Raw genomic sequence first — 20,764 nt, 5'->3', positions numbered from 1 at the left:
ATCAGGACAAACTATAAGCCCAGACTATATTTCTTTAATACCATTAAAGAGACATCCCTGCAGCCTTTCTGCTCCCCATGCTAGCTGTCCCCATAATACAATCAGGCTACAAGGCTGAGCAATCACAGAACGCTCCTGTTAAGTTTAGTTCATCTTCCTGAGCAGAGACAGTAATTTCCACTTCCTCTACAGCTCAGCAAAGAGATAACTAGAATTGTGGGGGGAAATATAATGTAAGATAGTAATGTGCTTGCTGGATTCTGAAAGAAAGAGGTGGAGACATTATGAGAGCTAAGCCTGGCACTTCTGTAAAACAATTTCATAAGTTTCCTGCTAGCTTTTTATTCCTGTTTTGAATATTATCAAACTCCATAGTAAACCACCAAATGGCACAAGAAGCAAGAAATCACAGCATGGAAACAATGTTACATCCAGCCTGCCCTGTAGCAGATATTTATTTGCACACACTAGGGATGCCAATTTAAGAGCTATTTGCCAATACATTCTATAATGCTTTGTGAGCGACACTAAATGGAATGTTTGTTTTATACTCCATGTATATTTTAATGCATGTATAAGAAGAAGTAAGCACCTTAAAAGCCTTCTCAGGGGTATAAAAAAATAGAAAATAAGAAAATACAAAAAAAAAAGTAAACTGTGTCCCATTGTTTTCTGTATTTGGGGAATAGGTCTATTTGTTTCTTTTATGACTTGCTGAACAGCAAAGAAGCTGTTTCCATGTCAGTGGGTGTGCAAGACCACAAGGGTAACAAGAAATGTCTCTCTGTCCTAATTCAGACCTTTTCTTAACACTGCTTAAGTGATCCACTCCTGCAGTGGGGTTAACCTGAACTGGTAATACTGAATAGTCTGGTTTTGTATTTTAAATGCTAAATATGTGCAAGGTATTCTAAGGAACCATAATGCAGTCTTGCTTCTCCTTGAGGTGGCTGCAGCCACAGAGGTACACATTAGCACAGGGTGCTCAACACAGCTGACTCAAGGATTTTCCTTGAGCTACATAGCAAAGTTATGGAAATCTGAAACAAACACTTCCAACCTGTCAAACATGTTCAAAATAACAATCTCAAAATCACTGGCCACTTTCTAGCATCACCCAGGACCACACACAGGACTGACACAAAACCAATAGGGTCCTGTTCCTTGCCCTAATACTTTCTGCATGCCCATGCACATGTCAAACATCTCTGCCGTTAACACAATACTCTGAGTGTCCTGCTTGACATGCTCAAGACCTCTTTTTTCAGGAAAGCTGAGAATCTGATGCACTCATTCCCTTCAGTCTGATGCAGGAAAGTTGGCTTATGCCCTTCCATAATTCCACATCCCTACAAAAAGTTGTTGAGCTCAATTGTGCATAACATATTTCAGATATGAAAGGAGTGGTGTTATTGAAGTACAGACCATACATGGTGTTCTTTCTAAAGCTGCATTGGAAGCACAAAGATCCAGACACACAGCACTATTTTAAGACTTTGAACATTGAAACACTGAAATTTCTTATTAGTGTAGTGAAGCTTTGCATCACTTCCAAAAATTTTCCTCCCATTTTCAAACCCCAACATGTACACAAATATATGAAAGCCTACAGGCATTTATAAATAAAGCTTGGTCAAGTCAAGTAATTAATCTGTAACACCACAGATTTTAATTCTTGTGATAAACCCAACTTTGATATATTTTCATCAGATGGCTGAAGACTGAGCTGCAGGCAGAAATCATCTGGATAAAGAAAAAAAAGAGTGAAATAAAACAAGAAACTGATGTCAGAGAAGAAGACAGATACAAGACAGGCACAGAAGAAGAGCAGACAACCCCCACATAAGGAAAAGAAGAAAAAAAGCATAATTTGTTACAAAGCAAGAGAAGAGCACAGAGTCATGAAAGCAGAGGAGGAGCTGGAAGTGATATATGGTAAAAGGGAGCAGGTGTACAGGTAAGTATCCCAGATTTGAGAACAATCTCTGGAAGAAAACTTCCGAAGTGAAAGCAGTCAGCAATGAAAAACCTAAGAGGCAGAGCAGAATAAAGAGATCTATAAAAAAAAGAGGAACAAAAAGCACAGGGACAGAGGAAATGAGCATAATACTACAGAAGAATTCTTGTCAATAATGGGAATCTAAACCTTGATCCACCAACTTGTTTTAAAGTGGCCACTATGGCCAAGTAGGCCCTGGGTGGGCAGCAAGTAGTGCAAAGGCATTCACGCCCCACACTCCCAAAGCCACTGACGTGTCATCTGTACTCTGAGTCAAAGAAAATGAGGCAAAAGCCTCTGGACTGAGAGTCAGCCAACCACACAATTCCTCCACTGCAAGAATATTCTAGCAGATAAAATGATGTGAAACAGCAATCAGATTTAACAACCTCTAGGGAAACATGGGAAATATAATACAGGACAAGTTAAAATTATTGCCTTTTAAGTTATTGTGATGAAAGTTATGTGAAAAGCCAAACATCCTCAGAGTTTAAACAGTTCATGATGTTTTAAGAGCTTTAAAAGAAAAGGAATGTCTGTATAGCATATTAAGTTTTTCAAACAATATATCAATTGAACTCTCTCCATTTGAGAGTATTGAGATAATGGCTACTGAAAATTATTGAAAATATTTATGTGGAAATTCTGAAAATAAAAGAAACTGAAATTCAGAGCAAGCATTTCATCCCCAGTTTAGAATGTGTCATTTTTAATCGGGTTTTTACAATTTTAGCATAAACATCTTTATTATCTAGGACTGAATGTGGGTTTTGATTCTGAGTTTTCACCCTTTGAAAATGTTATAAAGCCCTTTGTATCTTGGTACTTATTAATACTTACTAAGGAATTAGGAATGTCAGTGATCGTCTCACTCTTGCTTACATGCCTGCTAACCCTCCTCCCACCAAGTCTAACATCAAGTGCATTGGAATTGATCTAAACATGTTAACAAAAGGGTTTTATCAGCCAGGCCATCATCTGCTTTTAAATTAAACACTTTGATATGCCACTAGCAGACAAGATGCAGGAATTACTCAAATTAATCTTTTTCATCATAAAAGAGGATGCATACAGGCATGTCTACACAGAGCTCAAAGGATTACAATGAGGTCTCACAGACAAGACCCCACAGCAGACTAGTTTTAGGGCCAGGAAGAGTAGCAAATGACTCCTCTTCATTGCTTGAGCTGAGCAAAGGCCAAATAGCAATGCAAAAGAAAAGCGACAAAACTCACAGCTGGATATAACTAAGAATGTTAAAAAAATTTATAAGAAAAAGGATTTATCCTGTGTTCTCAGGGTCTCTGGAAAATCCTTGGGCAGTCTGGAGATACCGTGAGTGCATTAGAACCTGCTTTGGAAGGAGTGTTGCATACTGGAAGTGTGATGAAATGGCCTGACAATGTCTGAGCACTTTGTAGTCTCACAGGATTGAATAGCATGGTGCCAGAGTGAGGGGTGCTGCAGCTTTGGGACAGGTTGGTTTGAACAGCTGTGTAATACCACAGAACTCTCAGGGCATCATGGGCAGCTGAAGGGACAGCATGACACAATATGATACAGCCAGGACACAAGTACAAGAGGGGCTGTGCTGACTCCACTGCCACACCCAGCCCCGTGGGTAACATCTCTGTAGGGCAACCTGAGCAAGCCCTTCAATCCCTCAGCTCTGCTTAGTAGAACCTGGGTGTATTGGCAGGTGACAAGGTGAACCCACAGTGTGCCTGTGCCGCCAATGATATCCTGCGGTGCATCAGGTGGCCAGCAAGTCAAGGGAGGTGATCCTGCCCTGGTGAGGGCACATCTGGAGTGCTCTGTCTCCTTCTGGGGAGCTGCTGGAGAGGGACCAGCAGAGGCCACAAAGATGAATTGGGGTCTGAAACATCTCTTTTACGAGGAGACACTGCAAGTCCTCATGCACTGCTGGCCCTGTTTAGTCTGGAGAAGACTGAGAGGGGATTTCATTAATGCACATAAATAGATCAAGTGTACATGACAAGGTGATAGTGCCAGACTCTTTTCAGTGGTACCCAGAGACAGGACAAGGAGCAGTGTCCATAAATTAAAACAGAAGAAACTCCACCGGAACTGAGGAAGAACTAATCTATGCTGAGGGTGGCAGAGTACTGGAACAGGTGTGCAGGGAGGTTGTAGAATTTCCCTCTCTGGAGCCATTCCAGTCCCACCTGGATGTGTTCCTTGTCACTGCTCCAGGTGACCCTGTCTTGGCAGAGGGGTTGGACTGGGTGATCTCCAGCCCTTATGATTCTGTGGTTCTGTGAACCCAGAGGGAAAGATCTGTGCTGCACACAGTGGCACGGGTCACGGGTGGCGGTCTGGGGAACGGTGACGTCACTGCCGATGTCACACCTGGAATGGAGCTCAGAGAAGGAGCCGAGGGTAAGAGGGTCACACCGGGGCTGCACAGCGACCTTCCCTCTGGTGGGCCGCCGCCTCCTGCGAGGCGCCGCAGTGACGCCATTAGGGTGTGACGTCATGGCGCGTGTGGTGACGTCACCACGGCACTGCCACGACGGGCGTGCGGCAAGCCCTTACCTGCCGGCGCTTGTCGGCCGCCTTGGGAGGCATGGCCGTCCCTCACGGCAGCCAGCGGACTGCCCTCGCTGCACTCCCGCGCCCACCCGGCACGCCGGAAGTTGATGGCGGCAGCCATGGCAACGCGCCGGAAGTGGCGGATGGACCCGGCCATTCCCCCAGGCCCCCCGCTCTCCCCTCGAGGGAGGAAATGGTACATCCCAGCTGCCGCTGCAAACAGAGCGCCGCGGCCCGGAGAGAGCGACGGCGGGCCCCGCCCCTTGATGAATATTCAAGTAGGGGCGGGGTCACGGGAAACGGAGCGGCTGGCCCTCGACCCGGTGATCGAGCCCTCTTCCACTTCATAAATATTCAATGAAGGGGCAGGCCTCGGGGAACGGAGTGACCGGGCACAAAACTCGTTGTAGCGGTCGCGCCCTCTAATGACTATTCAGAAAAGGCGGGGCCGCAGGGAGACCACAACTCAGTCACCGACGACGGCGCTCCCGCCTACATGAATATTCAAAAGGGCGGGGCAGCGGACCCCAGCATCCGGGCCCCGCGCGAGGGCCAGTGCCCCGCCCTTCATGAATATTCATAAGGGGCGGGGCGGCGGCCGGACCCGGAAGCGGCGCGGCTGAGTCACGGCGGCGGCGGCGATGAGGCAGCCGCAGCCGCGGGCGGTGTCGTTGTCATTGTCCCTGTCCCCTCTCGGCGTCTGAGGAGCCGCCCGCGCCCGCCCGCCCTGCTCTCCGTGCTCCGCCCGCCACACTCGGTACCGCCGCCAAGATGATGGAGGAGATAGACCGGTTCCAGGTGCCCGCCGTGCGCGCCGAGATGCAGCCGCTGGTGAGGGGCGGGCGGGTGGGGCCGCGCTGTGCCCGGGTTGAAACGATCCCGGTGCCGAGGGGGTCGCGTACACGCCCCCGGGTATCGGCGCTGCGGGCGCGGCGGTGCCGCTGTTATATAACGGGGTGTCCTGGGCGCTGCCGCCATCCCCCGCGGGCCCGGGGCCGCTGCTGTGTCATCCCGGGCCATCCTCTTATCCTGCCCCCCGCCGCCCCCCCCCCGTCCTCTTCTCCTCCTCCTCGTCCTTCTCCTCCTCCTCCCCCGATGTGTCCCCGAGCGCCGTCGGTAGGAGAAGCGGGCCGGGGCAGACGGGCGGCTCCGCTCCTGCCGCGATGGAAACGCCGCTCCTCCTGGAGCATCCCGGGGTTTTCTCCCACCTCCGGGCACGAGAATGGCCCGGGGACGAGGGGGAAGCGGCGGAGGGACTGGGGAGCCCGGTTGTAGGCGCTGAGGACGGGTGGGTTTTTAATTTACTTTAACTGGATAGGTGAGGTTTATGGAGGAATCGGGCGGTGTTTGTGCCTAGCCTGGGCTGGGAGCTGCAGGGAGCGATGCTCCCCGGGGATAGCAGAGCCAGAGCTGCACGGGTAGGTGTGAAGTTACAGGCGCTGTGAAGCCGCAGGACATTCTCCGAGGATGGTTTTATAGCCTGCTCTCGACACTAAGCTGCAATGAGGAAATGCTCATCTTGTGTAAAGTCCAGGTGTTCTGCGAAGAAACATCTCTGTCAAAGTAGCTATGCTCACATTAAATCACTTGTGTAAGGAAAACAATCTGTGAGAGTCTGATGTCATGCCACAGCGTGTGTTTTTCATATCAGGATGTTTTTTCACGTCGTAGACACAATTATACTCAATTAATGAGCTCTGAAGAGCCTGACATAATGGTTGCACTACTACATGGTACCCTGGGGAATCTTGCAGAGAAGGAAGTCTGCAGGCTCACAGGACTTTGCAAATGTATAAGTGAGCAGGTAGAGTGGTCCTGGGCTTTTGATAGCTTTTGAAATCGGTTATGAAGGAAGGCCAGCTGGCTGGCAGCCAGGGGAGATGCTAGACCATCATCAAGTAGTGCAAGACTTCTTATGGGCTGGTAGCTGCATTGTTCCAGTGTCAGAGTTTTGTTTATGTAAATGTTGTGCCCCATCTGCCTGCCACAGAACTCTGGAATGTGTTTGCCCATTTCTGTTTCCTACCTGGAAGAAGTTCTCTTGTGTGTTCCCCTCTCCTTACTTCTGTGTTCCTGCCTGGAGGTGTGTTATTAGTAACCTGGGACCTGTTGAAATACAGTTCTTCTTGGCATTAAAGTGAAAGCTGGATAACGAGCTCACTTGCTCAAGGTGTTGATTCCTCTTGGCACCTGGAGTAAGCAATTCCCATCTTGGCATCTGATTGTGTGAGACAAGCATATGAATTGTTTGGGAAGGTGGAAAGAACTTCAACGAAATAATTGCACAGTTCCTTTTGGCAGCAGGTAAGGATAAGTTGTTGCCATGTTTGTGCTAGCACTGAAGCACTTCTGAGATTTCTAATATATCAAACTATACATTATTTGGAGTTGATGTAAACACAACCTCAGTTCCTTGTTGTAGTTAGTGCTTGTAAAAAGTTGAGTGCACCATAAATGTCTTGTGAACAGAAAAGCTCTTAAAGATCTACAGACTCAAATTATCTCTCAGTGGCAAGAAAAACATTTCTCTTATTGTGAGAGTGTTTGCACTGCATTCTGGGTTTGGTTGTTTTTGGTTTGGTTTGGTTTATATTGGTTGGTTTTTTTGGGGTTTTTTTGGCTTCTAACCTTTGTGGTGGGACAAAAAACTGTCCATACAAGTTGTTATGGGCTTGTTGCATTCCCTACTTATTGTTGGTGTTTTCATATAAGCGACTCAACAAATGTGACAAGAATGGCCATCTTTATTTGTTCTTTTGCAGGCATAGTAGCCAAAATAGCAAGTTTGAAAAAGTTGTTACCAGACAAAACAATACTCTAAAGTGTTTTCTAGAAACTCCATGATAATAGTAGAAGAGTGGAATTTGCAGATACATGCATGTTTGCATGGACATGAACCAGGCAGAATCCAAACAGTTTCTCTGGTCCAACCCAGTTGTCTCGGGATATGATGGTGTTTTGGGCAGCAGTGATAGTAAACTTAGGAAACGGTTTCCTTCAGTGTGGAAGAATTAGAAAACTTTCACAAAGGGCTTTAACACTGGCATTTAAAAAGTACTCTGAATTTGTGCTTCAGGGCTTCAGTTGTTTTCTAACTACTGGAGCTCAATAGTGAAACCTTGTGGTTTGGGGGGTCTTGAGTATTCAGGGGTCTACACGCACAGTTGTTGTGACTGAGTATATAAGATTTTTCCACAGGCATGGAAATGTTGACAATGGTCTCAGAAGTGGGATGTAGCAAGTGTGGTACAGCATTTCTGGTGGTTTCCTCTGCTGTGTAGTTCCTGGTCTGTACTTTGCAGATAGGGACTTGCAAGAATCCTTGCAAGTGTGGGATTTATCATATTAATTTGTTTAGGCGATGCAGTTCTGGCCAGTACTACTGTTTTGTGCCATTACAATTACCATGTGTCTGTCACTCTCCCTCCCATTCTGTACTTTTAAGGTTGCAGTTTAAGCCCAGTTAACAAATAAATCGTTCACAGCCACTTGCTCACTTCCCTCCCACATCAGGTTGGGGGAGAGAATCAGACAAGTAAAAGTGAGAAAATTTGTGGGTTGAGATGAAGACAGTTTAATAAGTAAAGCTAAAACCATGCACACAAGCAAAGCCAAACAAGGAATTCATCCACCATTTTCTTTGAGCAGGCAGGTGTTCAGCCATGCCCAGAGAAGAAAGGAGGGCTCCATTATACCTGATGAATACTTGGGAAGACAAATGCCATCCTTCCCAACATCCCCCCTTGTCCTTCTTTTTCTTAGCTTTATATGCTGAGCTTATGGCATGAAATATCTCTGTGGTCACTGTCCAGTCTGGGTCAGCTGTCCAATCTGTGTGCCTGTCCAACCTCTTGTGCACTCCCAGGCTCCTGGCTGGTGGAGTTGGGTGAGAAGCAGAAAGGCCTTGATTCTGCAAGTGCTGCCCAGCAATAACCAAAACATCCTTGTGTTATCAATACTGTTTTCAGCACAAACCTAATACACAGCCGCCTGCTAGCTACTGCGAAGAAATGAACTTTATCCCTGTCAAAATCAGCACAAAAGTACAGAATAACCATATAATCTCAGGACTTAATGTCTTCTTCCCAGTTTAAAAGCTTTCAGTTCCAATGGTCTCCAGAAGAGATGCATCTGTCACTCTTTTCCACATCCAGAAAGTTGAAGTAAGTTTTTTTTCCACATGCTACCTAAAAGCCACTGTGAATTGCCACTGAAGCTATATATAAAAATAAATGTTTCTAAACATTATTCCCTGCTAAAATCAAACAAAGAAGGTCCCTTGCCTGATTTATAGAGTATACACTAGATGAAATATTTTTTCATCCTGTTCCAACAGGAACAGGGTGTCCCAGGAAAGCAGTGTTCCCTCTGAGTGCTGGCCAGTGTGTGACAGGTCCTGAAATGAGGTTTGTGAAGCTAGGGTTTGCTCAAAATCCTGAACTTTGTGTTGTTGACCAGCATGCATGCTTTTTGAATGTCTGTTCATCTGCATGGATAAAATGTCATCTTAGCTTCTGATGTCTTTATACTGAACTCCAGGACAACTGCTGCTGATCCGCCTGGAAACCGTCTGACAGACATCCTGGTCTCCCCATCTTCAAAATTAAAAGATTGGCATCTCTTCGGCATGTAGCTGCTATACTTTGCTTAGAATGCAGTCTGAAATCTCTCTGAATCCTTCTGCCCTCCAGACCTGCCGCTGACACTTGCACTACGTATTGATCTAATAACTTGGTCTGTCAGAGGTGATAGTGCACTGATGTCTGGTGTCTACTGACAGTACATCCTGACAATAACCAGTGCTTTATTTACAGAGCAGTGACAGAGCACCTGACATGGCCTTTTGCAAAACTAAGTTCTTTACAGCTCAGATGTGTCTGGTTGGGGAGCACCAACTCTTTGACAGCCTTATCCCACCAAGCTCTCTGTTGGTTTCCCATTGCAAGGTTAAGGGCAGCACCCAACTAGTACAGGCTGGACAAAACCTACCAGGATCTCTGGTTGCTGCAAGTTTCCCTAATATTTATCTAATAACAAGTCAGGTAGAGATTTTGTTACAGAACTGAGAGGCGTTTGGCCTGCAGGTTGCATGTTGGCCAGGTCTGTCATCTGAGCTCTCCAATACTTCACATTGGATGCAGTGATGTGAAATTAATGAAGTGGGTCGTTATTTTCTTTCCCTTTCCAGGTTGTTTGGATAAGCATTGTAAAGTCAAGCAAGCTTGTTTGACTCTGTGTGACTTCTACAAATGTGTTTTGAGAACTGCTGGGTACCTGATGCACACCCAAGGGAGAGGTTCAGCACAAGACTTAATGAGACAGAGTTGCTATGTGGAGATGGACAAGATGGTATACAGTACCTGGTAATCTGGTTTAACCTGATTAAACATCATCAAGTTGTCAGATGGGATGAGGCCCAGTGTTTCAAATCTTGAAGAGACACATTACACTGCATATTTTGATGTTGTGGTATAATTCTCTACTACATTTTCATCCTGGAAGAGAAGACAGGCTGGTAACTAGCACTTGGTCACATTCATGTCACGCCAGTCCATGAAAATGAAACTATTTGTTTGTATCCACATTTCTATTTTTGTATATTGGTCACATTTGACTTCTATCCTAAAAATGTGTGCCTTTTCAAATGAATATAAAATAATCTACAGGGTTTTTTGTTTACTCCTAATGTTTAGTGTCACATCATCCTTATCAACATCATGCAAGCTCAACTGCAGGAACTCTGTTCTTAGATTGTTAATTTCCAACTCAACCTGTTGTGATCCTTCTGCACTCACAGAAAGGTATGTCTGCCTTAGCTTCTGGGTAGTGGGTTATTTCCAGATAAAATCAATTCAGGGTCTGCAGGGATGTGATGAAGCCTGAAATTCATTATTTCTGGGACACTTAACATTTGGTAGATATCTCTCTTGGCTGATTGAGTTAGTATTTGATGTCTTAACTTCCAACTACTCAGTTTTTCCTGGTCTGTTGGTGGTGATGCATTTGTTATGATTATTTGTTTTCTCACAAGTTTTTTGCTGCGAAGGTTTCCTAACATAAAATTCTTATTACAGTGGTAGATATTAAAGGGAGAGAGAGATGAAGGGAAACTTGCACAATGAGGATACTGCAGACAAAAAATAAGTAAAATTTCCATTGAAGTAGGAATGGCTGCCCCTGTAGTTGTGTGTAGAGCCATCTTTTCTTCAGCACTGGAGTCTCACTGCACATTTTCCCTGTGATTTTTAAAATCTGTGTTTTGGGTCTGTTACCTAAACTCTTGCCAAACCCTTAGAATTTTTGTTAAAATGAAACGTACTGAGCACAGTGTAGTGGGGTTGTACCTTGAGTCTGCTGGAACATGGATGCCTCCCTAGCCCGTGTCTCTAGCATGCACCAAGCCCTGGCTGGCATGTGATGGCAGACTGACAGGTGACAGTGTTGGATCACACATTGCTCCCATAGACCAACACAGGCAGTTTCTGTTCTTAGCACAAAAATTAAAGTAGAGTAAAAGTGCTTTTGCTTACATGGCATCAATATTACTTTTCCCAAGAACGCATCTGTCAAAGGGTAGCAGCTTGAGTGCAGCTTTGACACAAACTTTTAGGACTTTGGCTCACTTTCTGAAAACAGGAGGAACATAGTATTTCAGTTTCCTGGTTTTTAGCCCACATGAAAAATGGGAGCTCTTTCAAGAGAAATTGGGCTTGTGGTTCCTATATCTCAGTCTGAATCATTGTGCCTGGCCTGGTTCCTTGCCAGCAGGGGCCTCAGGCTGGTAGCTCTAATTATGGTGATGACAGCCAAACTAAAGACTTTGTTCAGCCAAAACCTATAGTGATACTGCTGGCCCTTCAGCTGAGATGCCAGATCTGCACCAGTCCTGAAAGTGTAAAATTTTGAGAAATTTTGAAGATACAGAAGATGCATTTCTGTACAGCTTTTTTTTTTTAACATCAGAAGAGAATAAAAATAAATTATATTATCTACCAGATACTTATTTTTTAAAAAAACTGTAATTTTAGTCAGCAGAGAGTATGAATGCTCAGCATGCTTATAAAATCTTCATTTATTTCTGCAAAATACTGCCTATATCACCTTAAGAAAGTTGTGCTGCATGCTAAGATCATAAAATGAGGAAAAACTGAAGAACAGAGAACCAAAAGTAACTAAAGCAAAAAGAAATGCTATAAAAGAAATGCTGTAGGGCTTATAAATAGTATGTTAATCTAACATTAAGTCTGTAGTGCAGGTACAAAAATCCCTCATTTTTCTCAAAGGAAAAAGCTTCTAAAATGAAAATGTCATCCTTCTATATGTTCATTGTAATGCAGCCCCAGGTTACACAGCTACATGTTTTGTAAATGCTTACAGTACATGATATTTGTAATGTTGGAGGACTACAGGTCCTGAAAAGATTGATTTCAGCTAGTGCTGCTTTTAGTGATACAATTTTTTTTACGTGTTGTCATGTCATCTCTAGCAGTGGCCTAAAGTTAATTGAGCTTCTGTCCTGTCACTTCCCTGTCCCATGTCAGGTCTGAGATGCAGAGGTACAGGAACATTTTTGTTACCACCCCAGGCCAAGGTAAAACTCCAACAGTGATCAGCACATGCTCCCAAAGGAAGCTGGTGAGGGATGTGCTGTTGTATCTGGAGAATGACCTGTCAGGATATGGAAGCATGTTCTGGCTGGCACTGTCTCTGGAGGAACATTGCTCTTTCTTATCTGCTTCTTTATACAAGTTCTGACTACAGTTGTTCTGTCAGTCATATTTGGAAATCTCCTTCTGAGTGAAGAAAGGTATTTAAAAGGAGGCAGTGAACTCTATGAACAATTAAATCTGTACAGTTCACTCTTGGGATTCTACCATCATTCCCAAGAGCTTGTTATCTGTAATGTGATGTTAATACCTACTCAGACAGCAATTTCTACGACTGATGTAGCTGTACCCTTTCTCTGCCAGTAGGTTGTGGCAGGTCTGTAAAGAGACAAGATGAGGAAGATTCTGGGGTAAGAGAGGAGAACAAGGCATGCCTTAATTTCTGCAAGCCTTCAGTCCAGGAAAGCCCTCAGCTTACCAGCAGGTCTGTGACCTGTCTGGAGGTACATTTTACTTTTGGTGAAATTGAAGCCTGAACTTGATAAGAATAGAGGAGGAGACCCCATTACTAGTCTGATTTGTGGGCTGAAGGATTAAAAGCTGGCTAATGGCAGGACTTCTAGTCAGTCAGTGATGATGGTGTGCCTGTTTTTTCTAGACATTTTAAGATCTTGGCTGGAGTAGTTGTCTTTCAGCTTCTATGTAGATCAATTTATTGTCACTTTCCATAGGCAGTCTGTAGAAATGTGTCTGCACTTTCCCCTCACACTCACACATGCCATACATCTTCACTGAGGTCTTGTGCCATTTTGAGTATAAGGTTCCCCCAAAATTATTCTGTATTTGGAACTATAAAATTGACATTGTAGTGATGCAGCCACTTGGCACTAGTAAATCCATTGTTTCAGCTCAAAGCCTTTGTAGTCTGAACTGTTATTCTTTGAATTTTAAGAGTGTCATCTTGTGCAATGGATTGGTGTCCATTTTGTGTTAAGCAGTCAGAAGCAAGCATTTGCTCCATTGCTTTGTCTTTGAGGATTACTGAGTCAGAGTGAGTGAAATTAAAATTACTCTTAATTTTAAGAGTAATTGATAGCAAATCTGCTCAACATTTGGACACATCCATCACTAATTCACAGACTAGCAAGGTTTTATGACATCAGGAAACTTCTTTGCAAAGAAATGCTCTCCTAAATACATGCAGAGTATTCAGGTTGCATCCCAACTGCTTTTACTAGGTGAGTCGCAGTTATCTTAGTTGTGGACTGAGAAAACTGTATTTTTACTAAGGCTGAAGGTAGCTCACATTGCTTTTGTTAAGAAGAGAGCTCTGGCTCTCTAAAGATGGGTAAGATCTTATTTCCTATACAGAAGGGGAAAGGGCAAGTACTGTTTGTTTCATCTTAAAAGGGTATTCCAGCTGTGGCAAGCTCTCTACTGGAGATGCAGCCTCTGCTGTGAATAAGTTACATTGCTAGAAGATATTTAAATTCTTCCTGAGCCTGCTAATTTTTACTTCATTGAACAAAGTTGTTGGCTATCAAATAAGCTAGCAAGTGACTCCTGTAACCCAGCACCATCCGCCTACCAGAGCACATTGTTTAGACTCTGTGTGCAGTGCTGAAGCAGGTAGAGCAATCATACCTCAGCTCTCTCCTCAGCATTCTTCCAGAATAGTCCGTGTTAGAGCTTTTCTGAGGAGCTGCTGTTTTGTTCAGCATCCTGGACTGTCAGGCATGGATTGTTCCTCTTTAGACATGGTATTGTGTCTTAACTCATGCTGGTCTGACACTGCTTTTTCTTAGTTAATTTTTAGTTTCCTTTCTTTCAGTTGGGTCCTTTTGAGCCGACTGCCATTTATATGAGCACCTATCTTATGGGTTCTGCAGCCTTCAGTCCAATAAATCCTTTTCCTAAGCCAGGCAGAGCAGCAATATTCTAATAATAATTTCTCTCTTGCGTGTTTTACTGATTGCATGGGAATGTCAGTTAGTGATTTAGTACACCCATATCCGAGCAAAATGTTTCTAGGTTATTTCTAATATCTTGTTTTTGTTTGTGTGTGGCCCTATGTGAAAACCAATCTTGGTTCTTGCATCAATGTCAGAGTTACTTATGCTGATCTAATTATTGTTTCCATCCCTATTCCCCACTGATTTTGGGGTGTCGTGGTTTCTGTTTTTTTCAGCAAGTTTGCCACAGGCATTGGAAGAGCGTTTTAGCTGAAATGAGATAATCTGCTTTGGTGGTGGCCTCTCATGATCCTTTCTTTCAAACAGATGTCTTACAGCTGACCAGAAGATCTTTTTTACCTGGCAGACCAAGCATTTTTAGCTGCTTTAAATGCACTTATTTCTGTGCCTTCGTCAGTTCATAATTTCTTTTTTTTTTTTTTTTGCATAATTAACTATGGCAATTTGACATTTTCTGAGTTTCTGTGCTCACCTCTGTGAGGGTGTTCTCAGACTTAAGAAACTGTTGCTTTTTCCCTTTAAGTGAGGAAGTACTGCAGTCCCTGCAGAAGAGTGCATTGGCAGTGTATTGCAGTATTGAGAAGGACCTGTTGGTTAGACCCACATTTGTAAATTCAGAAAACATTAATTTATGCTTGCCTAAGCTCTTTTGGTAGTATTGCTTAAGTCATGTCCCCAGACAGTGAACTGTTCCCTTTTCACTCTTTGGTTGATGTACCAGCCTTACAGCAGACTAATGATAGGGCAAAGGAAACAAATGTGACTTCCCATGTTTTGAGCCAGCTAGTTCTAGGAAAGCAGTTTCTTGGACTTTGTTGAAGCAGAAGGTATAATATCTGTTAGAGAAGAGAAGGTAAGGGGATTCAAACAAAATAATGAAGTTCAGCAAAGCCAAATGTAGAGCCATGCACCTAGTGAGGAACGTGCGCCAATACAGGTTAAGTGTTGAATGCAAGAAAGTGCCTGGGGATGCTTGGTTAGAAATCTCTGATTAAAAAGACTTTACCTGTACTGTTTAACATAGTAGAAGAAAGTGCTATCATTTTAATTCTCATGGTCTTATCCTCATTGATAGTGACTTGATTATAGGGCCTAATTTCTAATATCAAACTTGTTTCATTGTCAGTACTGCAAGTAGCTTGATGTGTAATAAAAGGCAGAATTGTAAATTTATGAAGTTTGCAGAACCTGAACATTGAAGGAGCTGTTTGAGCAGACTGACCTGAGAAATGGGAGAGGGAGGCAAGAAGGTGTGCATTGCATGGGGTACATACTGTCAATTGAAATGTAAAATGGATAGGAATGTTCCTAATGAGAGTTGGCATTGCAAATCTTTTGTCTGGTAGAATCTCGTGACTGACATGTCTAAAACCAATATACTTCTTTGTATGAAAGCATGACTTTTTTTCCAAACATGTGATTTTTCCCATGCATGTGATGCAAATGAAAAGTACACTGTCTGTGATGGCCAGAGCAGACTCTCCAGCTGAACACCACATACAGGTTGTACAGTCATTGCTTTGTCAGTCGATGCATGGAAAGGGCAGTCATGGTGATGGAACAGACCTAGTGAAGGTTCAGCCTTCCAGACTTCACTTGTTTGGAGCAAGGGCCTGAAATGTGCAGAAAAATGTGCAGTGCCCCCATCTCAGTACAGGGACCATTTCTTACTGCACAGCCTCCCCTCTGCTGCAACACTTCCACTAATGCTTCTGTGGGACATCTTTGTTCCAGAGGCAAAATAGATTAGCATAAGTACAGTCTGCATCATCAAAATTATCTTGTGCCTTTTTAGTTGTGGCATTGAGCCCTAGTGGTAGTGAATGTGGAATGATTTTGAAAGCACAAGGCAATGCACCATACATAAATCTTGTTTCTCATGGCATCTGTCTCTGGAATATATGTGGAACAAGAGAAAGCCAAGCATGATATCCCTTGAGAAAAACTGGAGGATATGTGGATAGGATGGGAATGGAAGTGTGTAATAGGGCTTTCATAGGATCCATGTGATATGAAAACAGCTTTCTTTTCTAAGCCTAGAATTCTAAAACTTCAAAGGATCTTGCTGGAAAATTGTGTTGTAGTCCAGGGAAAGACTTATCCATTCCTCTCTGCCCCTACCGATCTCTTTTGGGCCTGTAGGTCTGTCTAGATCTCTACTCTTAATTTCCCTTTGTTTAAGGGGGTGAAAAAGGGAATTGCAGTTCTGAGAATAGTAACAGGAGCAGCATGTTCACAGGCTCTGAGGATGGAGGTCACCTAGCCCACTGGAGCGTGTAAAAGCTGCGCTTCACATTGGGTTCTTGGCAGTTTATAAGCCAAGCTGGCTTCTGATTCCATTAATGTGTGTGTCAAAAGTCAGATCAGCTTCCAGTTTTGATCACTGCAATTAGGAGGAAATGGGTATTGTTAAAGGAATTAGAGCAAGTCCAGGTCTTCTTGAAAATATGTTGTGACACATCTGTACTGAAATTTAAGCAGCAGGAGTTGCCACTTACAAGCATTCAGGATGCTAATACAAAACTTGAAGATATAGCCTAGATTTCTGCAAAACATTAGCCAGTCCTCTGCTGGTCTGATGAAACAAAATGTCATACTGCTTCTTGTTTTCATCATTTTCAGCAGAGCCGAACCCTTTAGTGGATGTACCTTAGAAAGCATATAGCAAAAGCAGTCCTGTGAAAATAATTTATTGTACTTCTTGCAAGAATTAGAGCAAAGTGATTGTGAAAATAGCTGAGATGATCCATGCTGTGCATGTAAGAATTATTGTAAAATGATTATCTGGTTATGGGAGAATAGAGAATATTTTATTTGGATTATGTAGCTCCATAGAATTTATAATTCATGCTTTCTGCAGAAAAGGAGTTCCTCTGTGCTGCAGTGGGAAATGTCAGATATGAGCTTTTATTAACTCTAAGGTTCTATATTTGCAACACTGATTTCACTGAATTTTGGGAAAAAAATTTCTTCACATAGAGTCCAACCCAGTAAGAAAAGTTTGTCCCACAAGGTTAACTGCTAGCACTTACAAGATTAGAGGTGCTTCCATACTGACTTTTAGTGGAGTGGTGCTTTCTGCTTAGTTTCATAAGTTGTGCTCTGTTTACCAAATGGGTGAATTAGGTGCACATTTCGATTCTTTTCAGTGAGTGGGACCCTGGTTGTTGGGTCTGCATATGAGATGGAGAGCATATTTGTCATCTCTCTCTTCAACTATGATCTGAAAAGCAGTATTTCATGGTACTGACTCCAATAGTCCCAAAGTTTCCCCTTGCTTATCCAATGATTAACCCTTGAATCAATATTTAGTACAACGTGCATCTCAGTGCTGGTTTTCAGGAAGCTGGCTGGAGAAGCAAAAGGTTCTTTTACTGGCATAAGAGGTGTGTGTTTGATGTTGGCTCACTTAATTTCCTCCTTCTTATTAAGCTATGGATATTTGAGAGTGGCTGTGATTCTGAATGACCATGGATAATTCTGTAAAAAAACTGTGACGTTATTCTGTTGTTGCAGATTTATTTGCTTGCACAAGGTCCTGACAGCTTTTTGCAAAGCCTAATTGCTTTGAGGATCAAGCATTTTATTTCTGGCTTCTGATTTGCCTTTTGTGAAAGATTAGTGAGATTATAGAAATATGTCATAAAGTTTTTTCAATAGATATGTAGGACCTCAAAATAGGGTTGTGATGCATTTTTGTTAATTCTTTTTTTCTAGGCCAGTTGATGATGTGTTTTGAAAGATTTTCAAATGGCCACTGAAGTCTGGCTTGCTATATTAATTAATAACTGGGAGAAAGCTAGATGCTTTTACTACAAATATCCTGCCTTGGTATCTCTCTGTTGGTAGATTTTGTGGAAGCACCTATTGGGAGACTGTGTAAATTCAGAACTCATTAACATCACAGGGAATTGCCAGCAGTCAGTTGCAACGGTGATAACGTGTTCATGCTGACACACAGAGAGCCAGGAAGCCTGGATGAAGCAGGTCTGCTAAATACCACAACAAGCTTGACATTCTGAAGTGTATTAGACCCTTGCTGAGATTTTATCCCCTTGATACTGCAAACTTGTTTTGGTTTAGCAGGATTGAAGAACTTTCTCTTAGTAGTCTGAAGTTACATTTCAGGCTGTAGACTTAATTGATAAACATGACAAATAATTTAATTTTTCAGGGCTGAAGTCAGCTGTTTTTATTATGCAAAAATAATATAGTAATGCTCTTCCAGGGGCATTACTAGGGCATGGGATTTAATTCTGCTGATTGCCAGAATAAAAACATAATAAAAATAATAAATAAAAATATAATAATAAAAATAAAATAATAAAATAAAAATAGATAATAAAAACATAACATTCAGCTTCACTGGTAAATCATATGAAATTTAACGGTGGTCACTTCCAAAGGAGTACCTTGCTAATTTCAGCAGTCCTCATTCAGCTTTTTTTTTTTTTTTTTTTTTTTTTTTTCTTTTGTTAACAAACATGATGTGTCTAGTCTGTTTTTAGAGGGATCTATGCCTGTTCTTCAAAGACAGGGCTGCTTCCCTGGCACATGGTAGTGCTGTCCATCCTGTGTTGCAGTGCATAGTAAATCCTTATGGATCCTTATTCCTTATGGATCTGTCACTATCACCGGAATTAACTTCAAAATATACTTAATCCATCCTCCATTAGTTCTGTCGATTGCCATTTTGTATTGCTGGGTCAGAGTTTTCAAAATCTATTGTCATCCTCCCCGAGTTTCCAAGTTTTGCTGTATTTGTCAGCATGACCTCGAGTTAATGCCTTGAGTGTTTGCACACAGCCAAAGTCTATTGTAAGCAAACACTGCCTGAACTAGAGTCTCACTGTGCATCAGATGGTGGAGGCAGTGCTTGGATGGTGAGCACACACAGCACTAAACAAGAACTGCTAATACAGTTCTTTTTGGAAGTTCTGAGTTTTAGTTTTGGAAGGTTCCTATCTGAAGGATGGGACTGTGCTGTGGTCACTTGCATTCTGGTGGAATGTACAATTTTCTTCAGAGGGAAGAGGCACCTAACAGACATGGCCTTGATGTGGTAGAAACTATGTGTGGGTAGGACCTCTCCTAAATGGTGCCAACACTTCTTAGACACTTCTTTAAGTGTAATCACTTCTTAAAGGCTGGAAGGACCAGATGGAAGTCTTCTGAAGTTATTTTAAAACTACTTGCTTTCCTCTTGCAGAAACCTTTTTTAAAAATAAACAACACTGGGAGTATAAAAGTTTAAAAAGAGGAGTTGTTGCATCTCTAATACAAGAACAGGCTAAGAGAACTGGGATTGTTCAGCCTGGAGAAGAGACGGCTTTGAGATGACCAAATAGCAGCCTTCCAGTACTTAAAGGGAGCCTTCAAGGAAAATGGAGAGGAGCTTCGTACAAGGGCATGTGGTGACAGGACAAGGATGAGTGGCTTCAAATTGAAAGAGAGTAGGTTTAGATTAGATATTAGGAAGAAATTCTTTGCTATGAGGGTGGAGAGGTACAAGAACAGGTTGTCTGGAGAAATTGTGGATGTCCCATCCCTAGAAGTGTTCAAGGCCAGGTTGGATGGGGCTCTGGACAGTCTGGTCTAGTGGAAGCAGGTTGGAACAAGATGATCTTTAAGGTACCTTCCAACCCCGGCTATTTTATGAATTTATGATAACTCTGTGATTTAGCAGTTCCTGAGTAGGTCCAGTTTCTACTTGTTAATATTTACAGATATATTGGTAATACCTCTAAATTAGGGTGGGGAAAAGACTTAAAAACTACTGAGGCTTATTTAAAAAATATTTTACTGCTTGCTGGAGTGAAATAAGTGGCTCTGGAAACCTGACCCTCCTTCGGTTTGGCAGATCACCTGGAAAACCACCAGCTATGTCTAGCTATTTCAGCCTAATTAATGTTTCCTGATTAGAGTTCCTGCTCTGAAACTCAACTAGATTTGTATCAAAAAAGAGCAAAAACTTAATTTAGGGCAGAGGGGTGTGCTAAGCAATGAATGCACATCAAAAAGCTCTGAATTGAGAATAGAGCTATCTTCTGGGTTGGAAGGATTGGTGCCTGAAATCTCAGCATCAGTGATGGAGGGGAAGAGAGAGAAAAACATCTTAAGGATTCTTAATGAGCTATTGCCTCCAGGTCAGTGGATATTTTGTTGTTTCTTTACTCTGCCACAGGTGCAGGTCTAGCTGAAATACAGCATGATTTCAGTTTCACAAAGCCAGTGAACTGCTGATAAACCTGCATGTCCCCCAGTACACAGAAGATCTGTATCAGTCTCTTTATATACCTTGAAAAACCCAAACCAAACAACCAAAACCTCAAGCCATTTCAAATGGCTACATACCTTTGAGTAAGGAGGTGAAAGGCATTTTACTTGTTACTAAGATTGGTCTCTGTCCTGTCTTGCATCAATAGGTTGTGCTCTTTGAAGGGCTACGTAACATGAGTAACCAACTCTTCTAGCCTTGGTATTGTTTTATGTTACTATGAGTAATTCCTGCCTTTACCACTATTTTTTATAGGGGTCTCTCCTCTATGGCATTGATAGAATTCTACCACTAGCTAGGATGATTTGATGTTGAATAGATGTTTTTCTTTCAACTTTTCTCTCTGGTTTTCTTT

General features: G+C 42.7%; 2 protein-coding genes and 1 long non-coding RNA gene across 6 annotated transcripts in view; 2 read left to right on the top strand and 1 right to left on the bottom strand.

The window, feature by feature from the left end:
• The window catches only part of LOC110484176 (uncharacterized), a 52,515-nt gene extending 50,329 nt beyond the window's left edge, over nt 1-2,186 (top strand). The window contains exon 4 of the long non-coding RNA XR_014951395.1: nt 1,711-2,186. This is a non-coding gene — a long non-coding RNA (uncharacterized LOC110484176). The remainder of the gene's footprint in view (nt 1-1,710) is intronic.
• The window catches only part of DNAI1 (dynein axonemal intermediate chain 1), a 144,411-nt gene extending 139,701 nt beyond the window's left edge, over nt 1-4,710 (bottom strand). For both annotated transcript variants that reach the window (XM_077790243.2, XM_085567019.1), the window contains exon 1: nt 4,556-4,710. In XM_077790243.2, coding sequence (XP_077646369.1) covers nt 4,556-4,588 — 33 coding nt within the window. In that variant the 5' untranslated portion in view covers nt 4,589-4,710. The remainder of the gene's footprint in view (nt 1-4,555) is intronic.
• Nucleotides 4,711-5,145: 435 nt separating this feature from the next.
• The window catches only part of FAM219A (family with sequence similarity 219 member A), a 92,492-nt gene continuing 76,873 nt past the window's right edge, over nt 5,146-20,764 (top strand). Inside the window, exon 1 of one of the 3 annotated variants that reach the window (XM_021554670.3) lies at nt 5,146-5,383. In XM_021554670.3, the coding sequence (XP_021410345.1) occupies nt 5,324-5,383 (60 nt within the window). In that variant the 5' untranslated portion in view covers nt 5,146-5,323. The remainder of the gene's footprint in view (nt 5,384-20,764) is intronic. The other 2 variants (XM_021554668.2, XM_021554671.3) reach the window with 2 other exon arrangements.

This window comes from Lonchura striata, chromosome Z, assembly GCF_050655825.1.
Source record: "Lonchura striata isolate lonStrDom1 chromosome Z, ASM5065582v1, whole genome shotgun sequence".
Lineage (NCBI taxonomy): Eukaryota > Metazoa > Chordata > Aves > Passeriformes > Estrildidae > Lonchura > Lonchura striata.
This window is presented reverse-complemented; position numbering and strand designations above follow the sequence as displayed.